This window comes from Leptinotarsa decemlineata, unplaced genomic scaffold (genome assembly GCF_025532065.1).
Source record: "Leptinotarsa decemlineata unplaced genomic scaffold, Ldec_3_MD MMD2_tig00026374_RagTag_RagTag, whole genome shotgun sequence".
NCBI classification, from domain to species: Eukaryota; Metazoa; Arthropoda; class Insecta; order Coleoptera; family Chrysomelidae; genus Leptinotarsa; species Leptinotarsa decemlineata.
Window position 1 is genome coordinate 1,700,013 of NW_027412710.1, and position 7,693 is coordinate 1,707,705.

A 7,693-nucleotide genomic window follows, 5' to 3' on the forward strand; every position below is an offset into this window, starting at 1 on the left:
TTACTTGTCCATATTTTGAAACATTTTTGATTTGGAATTTACTAAAATATGGCATATTAAAGGGCATTACCAATGGATGTGGTTCATTTCTTGATGAATCAACATAGTGGGTGAAACGCGGGTGAAGAAGTGAGTTACAGTGTAAGTTTAGAATGTGATTGAATGAAATTTCCAACAAAAATCAAAATCAAAATGTTCTTTATTGAATATTCACCATACAATTTCAAGGTATTTTTTTGTGGTGTTTATAAAATATATAGAAAAAAAAATATAACACATATTTTCAAATCATTTAGAATACATTTCACCTATTCATGAAACTCCAGTTCAATATCTCGTTACATTCAATCTAAATTTACTATTGAAGAAAGATGAATAACCTGTGGCGTACTTATTTAGAAAATGACATTTTATTAAAACAATATTATGAACATCAATTTCATCTACGTCACAACCAAGGCGAGGATTCGAATTCTTGGGATCTGGTTGAAAAATTAAGATGTTCTTCAGTAAGCTGAGAGGACGTCAGCCAAAAAATATACTATAAATCGACGAGGAATAGGGAATCAAATAAAATAAATACAAAAATATGAATATATAATTAATCAATGAATATTTCAGAAATTGCAACGAGGTTTCTACTCTCTTGAATATGGTAAGTAGAAGGAAACTGAATACTCATGAAACACTGAGAATGTTTTATATGATTTCAAATAAATTTCGTTCATCATTATCAATTCAGGGTTAAAATTTATAGTATTTAATTCATCTACTGATACCAGATTTACTTGAGCTCCACTGTCTAGTTTGAATTTGATTAATACATTATTTATTGACAGGGATGCAAACCATGATTCATGAGGCTTGTACATTTTACAATCTACAGACCCAATGAATAGACAATTTTCATTTTTACTACCTCCATCTTCGTCTCCTTCCACCACATTCACATTTTTCTGTAAGCACATTTTTTGTGCTTCAGTCTTGAGATCCGTCACAAATTGTTCCATTGTTTCGTTAGACATTTGCTCGCGCGTAAAAAATTTATAACGTTCGTAGGAAACAATTTTTTTTCGGCAAAAAATGTTTCTCGAGCATTGCTACAGTTTATATTTTGTTTTTTTCGGTGTCGTTCTCAAATGCGAAGGTATTGTAAATATCAAAACCTTCCTCACCTATGTAATGGAGAAGTTGGGCTTTTTGAATTTTTCCATCCTTTTTCCCCATTTCCGAAGCAACTAAATAATTTTCAAATGTTTGTCTTCATAATTTCCAGTTTTCGGAAATATTTCCAGAAAAATCAAATGGACCATCCCTCTGAAGTCCCTTCAATAACAGAACTGTTATTATTCACTAATATTACTATTAAATACTACTTTTAATTACTGACTGAGCCATGTTAAGGTTCTTTGAATTGAAACAATCGCTGGAGATAGACTGACTTTAATTTTCTTTGCACTCATTTTTGTTATCACTTTTTACATACAAGTACATTCCATGGACAAAGCATCTAGGTAAAATATTTCAAGAGAACGTGTACGAAATTGAATAGTTTTTCAAGCTGTATCGTTGATGAGGTATCATGTCATCAACTCACTACAATTGAAGTAAATATTGGTACCTGTCAGGAATCATTTATTCTACCTGTGAATGAGCTCATTTTTGATTGGTGTTAATGACAATTTCAATTTAATTCAGTCTAATATAAATATGGGACCAGGTCGAAAAAGAGTCAGTTGTGATTGACAATTGTTAGTGTTGTGTTATCAAAGGAATTCCTACAAGTATACAATTTTTCAAATTGGTATTCTGTGAATGATTGTGTGTTTTAGAATATCATCATAGAATTCGACATGGCTACTGATGCATATGGAAGAACAATGAAGAATTCCATCCAAACTACTTCGAAAATGTTTCCCGAATTCAATTTACTGAAAGCTGAACCACAAGAAGGTAAAACGTTCGATGAATCTGGAAAGTTCGATATTACTTCAGTGAAAATTGAACCACAAGGAGCTGAAATGTTTCATACTGGCTTCATTAACAACTTGAATTCGATGGATAGAATCGTTTATAACAAGAGCATTGAAGAACACAGACAAATGAAGATGGAAGATGAAATCGACATTGTTCACGAAGATATTAAGTGCGAAGTTGTGGATGAAGAAAACTTCTCAAACTATATGCGAGATGAGGACTTTACCCAAGATGTGAAGCCACTTCTTTCGGATCCTGCTGAACGAGGAGCAGACATGTTAGGTACTGACTTAATGGATGGCAACGATGATAACAAAGTCATTGGCGATCTAGGACAAATGAAGATGGAAAATGGAATTGACGTTGTTCATACGGAGAAGAAACCATTCCAGTGTGATTTCTGTTTGAAGTCATTTGCTCATAAAATTACTTTGAAAAACCATGAAAGGATTCATACTGGAGAAAGACCGTTTCAGTGTGAAATTTGCATGAAATCCTTCACTAGAAGTAGTCTTTTGAAAGTTCACGAAATAAGTCATACTGGTGAAAAACCTTTCCAGTGTTCATTCTGTTCAAAATTCTTTACCCGTTATGATGCCCTGAAAGTTCACGAAAGAACTCATACCGGAGAGAAACCGTTCCAGTGTAGATTTTGTTCGAAATCATTCACTCGAAGTGGTGACCGAATAGCTCACGAAAAAAGTCATACTGGAGAGAAACCGTTTCGGTGTACGATGTGTTCAAAATCATTTGCTCAAAGTGGTGGTCTGAAAGTTCATGAAAGGAGTCATACTGGAGAAAGGAGTTTTCAGTGCAAATTCTGTCCAAAATCATTCATTCAAAGTTGTACTTTGAAAGTGCATGAAAGAACTCATACCGGAGAAAGACCGTTTCAGTGTAAGCTTTGCCCAAAATCTTACAGTCAGAGTAGTTCTTTGAAAATTCATGAGAGAAAACATACTGGAGATAAACCATTCAAATGTAAGAGCTGTTCAAAATCTTTCATGCAAAGTGCTGATTTGAAAGCTCATGGAAGACTTCATACCGGAGAAAAGCCCTTTCAATGTACAGTCTGCCCGAAAACTTTCGCACACATTAGTTCTTTGAAAGCTCATGAAAGGAGTCATACTGGGGAAAAATCCTTTCAGTGTAGAGTCTGTTCAAAATACTTCATTCATGGTAGTAGTTTGAAAGTTCACGAGAGAAGTCATTCAAAGGAATTCACATTTTAATTCAACATGTATAAATCTTTCATTCAAATTGCTACCAAATCTCTCACCAAGGAGCTATGCTGGAGATGAACAATTCGACTCACATCCTTTCTGGAGGTAATTAATTCACTTCATGTATTGAGATACTATATCCTGCTAATTGAATATGTAATAAATGATAATAATGTTTCATTATATTTGTTCAAGTGTTGTACCGCATGTTTCATTTCCTAACCTATACCTATTATAATAATAATATAAGTTTATTCAGATATCCAATACAATACGATTAACCTAAATATAATATTGTTGTAGTTTTAAGACTAAAAGTGATTGATTTACCTAAATATAATATTATTGCAGTTTTAAGACAAAAATTCACTTTAATAGTACAGATCCTATAAATTCTATAGTTTTATTGATGTGTACCACACGTTACTTGTATATATTATTCAGATATGAGCCATATTTGGTTTTGACATAAAATAAGCATTATTTTCAATTCAAAATGCCAAAGTGGAGATTTACTTACAGTCACTATCCATTCGCTCAACTTGATATTCGGACTACAACTAACAAACAGTGACACAAACAAAAAACTTTGAGCACAGAGATAATTCCAATTGTGGGGTGGTGAATCATTGGGTATTCATTCTGAAGTATTAAAAGGATTTGAAAGTTAGATAAACATGTCTTGTTGTTGCGAGGAGAGAAAATGGGTATACCTACCCACTTACCTAGAAAGAAGTTGGATATAGTGAAGTGAAAACAACATGCAGTGCAATAACAATAGCAGTTTTAAGTGTTGTAAGAAACCATTTTTGTACCAAACTTGTACAAGGTGTCTCGGTATATATCACAAAAGCTGTGTATCTAATATAGGAAAGAAAAACTTTAGATTCCTTGGGGGAAATAAAATCATCTGTTGTGAAGATGAAAAAATCAATGAATCTAAAGAGGAAACTAGCTTACTTGAAACAACCATCCAAGAACTGACAGATGAAACAGTACAAAAAAGTAAACATATTCAAAAACTGCTTCAAGAAGCAATCAGAGTTGAGGCGGAATTAAATGATTTGATAGAACATCAGAAGAAAATAATTGAGGAATTAAAAAGCCAAATAAAGAAATTACAAAAAAATGAAGATAAAATATGTCAGAAAAAGACCATAAGTACACAAACTATTCACCTAGGCATTGATAAAACAACAGCAACAAATAATTCTGATGAAATATTTCCATCCAGTGGCGTAGGTAAAAATGGAGACATCACTAACGTAGTAGTAAAAATTAATTCTGCAACTCAGTATGAACCACATACTGGAACAAATTTTTATGAGGAGCTGAAAGGTAGTTTTCCAATAAACAAAACTGTATTAACGAACATCCCAAATAAAAAGAGGATAATGATTGTAGCAGGACGTAATGGCAGAAATATAGGAAAAATTTTAAGATCACTAGATAGAAATGATAACTATTTCATACAGTCAATTCTGAAACCAAATTGCGCCCTAGACGATCTCGTTGATACTGCTCTAGATAACACAAAAGATTTTAACAAAGAAGATATAGTGATATTGTGGCCTGATGAAAAAACATGAACTTGAAAGAATTCATATTGAAGATGACTCACACAAATCCTATTATAATTACTGAACTTTACCGCTACGACAAACAATTATGCTATATATCAAAGTAATTTAAAACTGAAAAAAGAATTATTTAATTTGAATTTACATAGTACATGTATCTTTGAATGCAACAACTTTCTGAGGGAATCCAATTATAATCAAAACGGACAAAGCTTAACAGGAAAAGGAAAACAGTTTGTATGCAGAGCCATCTGGAAGTTTATGTCAAATTTAGGAGTAGCCGACAATAACGGTGACTCTAAACCATCAAACAAAGATGAACGCGAAGCAACTCTTGTTACGTACCAAATTAAACCATTAGCTGAGGAAATTCAAGAAAGTCAGGTGGAGACGAACGAACAAAATTTTTTATACCCTCGTCTATCACAACTAACTACAATAATGAGTCACTAACTAACATTTCTAATGTATCGAATACATCATATATGGGAAAATTGGATATGAAAGGTAATAAATCTGACGTAAAGATGTTTTATATAAACATCCAAAGTATTGGTAATAAAATAACACAAATAGAATATTTCTTAACAAAATATGAGGTTGACATTATACTATTCACTGAAATATGGTTAAAGGAAGGCGAGTTGAAAAATGTTAATATTCCAAATTATGAATTATTGTCTTATTATTGTAGAGAAACAGTTGGGCATGGTGGAGTATGTATATTAGGGAGAAAAAACTCCAACTTGAAAATAAAACCTTTAGATATGTCTAAATATTGTTTGGAACAAACTGCTGAATTTGCGGGTATCGAATTAGTTACAGAGAAGACGGTAGTGATTTGTACATATAGATCTAGTTTAGGTCTTGGGGTGAATCCATATTTGAACGCGATAGATGAAGTATTGGAAAATATTTCTATAAATAATCAAATAATTGTTGTGGGGGATTACAATATCGACTTTAATATAAATGACTGTGACTCAAACAATTGTAGAAATACTATGTCGTCCCATAACCTAACAGAGAAAGTAAATGAAGATACCAGAGTTACTCCGAAGAGCAGTTCAAAAATAGATAATATTTTTACCAATATTAAGGAAACATACAATGTACAGGTTGTAGAATTACATTTATCTGATCATCGAGGTATATTTTTTAATTTTGATATAGGAAAAATAAAAGATGAATACATTATATGCAGACCTATGACAGAAAACAATAAACAGGAGTTTGTAAATAGTGTTAACTACTTTAATAACGAAGAGTATTACAATTTGACTTGTGCGAACTCAAAGGCTAATTATCTTACACATTTTCTATCATATTGCTAGGAATCATGCTTCAAGGAGAAAACAGTAAAGAAACAAAAATTTAAAAAAATAAATTTTAAATTTGATTCAGAACTGGTTCAATTACAAAACTCTTTAGCGGCAACACAAGTCATTGCTAACTCGACTCAAAATAAAGAAGATTTGGAAGCATACAGAAAACTGAAATGCATATATAAAAATAAAATAAAACAGGCTAAACTTGAAAGTAATTCGGAGTATATCAATCAATCTACAAATAAACAGAAGGCTGCCTGGAATATAATAAATGCCAATAGAGCGACTAAAAGGACTAACAACTACAAATCGGACGTGACTTCGGATGAATTTTCAGAATATTTTGTTAATATTATTGAAGAACTCTTAACAGATTTCGTTGGTGTAAATGATCAAGATTTTCAAAATTTCTTGAAGTTTGCCCCATCCACACAAAATTTTTTTTTCCTATTTCCTGTTACTGTCAGTGAAACTAGAGATATTATTAGTAACCTCAAAAAATCACCAGCAATGGATGTGTTTAATTTGAACAGCATATTATTAAATCTGATAAGGGATTTTCTGATCGAGCCACTGACAAACCTGATGAATTCCTGTATAGAACAGCGTTTATTTCCAGAAATTTTCAAACTTTCTCAAATAACACCTATACATAAAAAGGGAAACTTTGAGGACACAAGCAGCTATAGACCAGTCTCAATCATTCCAATATTAGCAAAAATTTTTGAAATTATTTTAAAAAACAGACTTACAAATTATTTTGAAACAAATAGCTTGCTAACAAAATTCCAACACGGTTATAGGTCAAACAGATCGACAATTACTGCTTTGTGCGAAGCCTATGAAAAAATATTAGACTCATTCGAGAATCAACAATGTTGTATGGCAAATCTCTATGAACTTTCCCGCGCATTTGATACTGTAAATCATAAAATTTTGATAAATAAAATGGAGTACTATGGAGTGCGGGAAAACGAACTGGAATTATTCAAATCCTATCTTATGGATAGGAAATCAAGAGTCAAGTGGCAAGACAATATCTCGGATTTTGTTGTAATGAAACATGGAGTTCCGCAGGGCTCTGTTTTAGGTCCTCTACTTTTTAAAATCTATGTAAATGATATGATGTTCAATTTGTCCAAACCAACTAATATACATGTAACTAGTTATGCTGACGATGTCTCCATCATACATTGTAACAGGGACAAATGTATTGTGGAACAAAATATAATGGAATCTGAAGAATTACTGAAAATATGAAACAAAAGCCACTATCTGACATTAAATCTGGACAAAACACAAAGAATCTCTTTCACACTGAACAATACGATAGCTAATAATGATATTAAGTTATTAGGAGTGCATCTAGACGTCAGTTTAAATTTTTTGTCACACATAAGCCATTTATCCAAACGGTTATCGACGGCAACTTCTATTATGAAGGGCAAGCTAACTGAAGAATTCATCAGGGTATCTTACTTTTCAATATTTCACGCAGCAATGACGTATGCTATAGTTGTTTGGGGTGCATCAAGTCATACAGCCAAAATTTTTGTCCTGCAGAAAAGAGTTCTAAGAATTATGG

The 7,693-nt window shown here is 32.3% G+C and overlaps 1 protein-coding gene across 1 annotated transcript; it reads left to right on the forward strand.

Annotated features, from left to right (window-relative positions):
• The first annotated feature begins 1,853 nt into the window (after positions 1–1,853).
• On the forward strand, positions 1,854–3,490 carry LOC141486798 (uncharacterized). Its single transcript, XM_074185364.1, has one exon. The coding sequence runs from the start codon at positions 1,854–1,856 to the stop codon at positions 3,207–3,209; it is 1,356 nt and encodes a 451-aa protein (XP_074041465.1). The 3' UTR covers positions 3,210–3,490.
• The last annotated feature ends 4,203 nt before the right edge of the window (positions 3,491–7,693 follow it).

Bases quoted from the DNA above. Each gene is read 5' to 3' on its own strand.
- LOC141486798 (XM_074185364.1), top strand. From the start codon at position 1,854: ATGGCTACTGATGCATATGGAAGAACAATGAAGAATTCCATCCAAACT.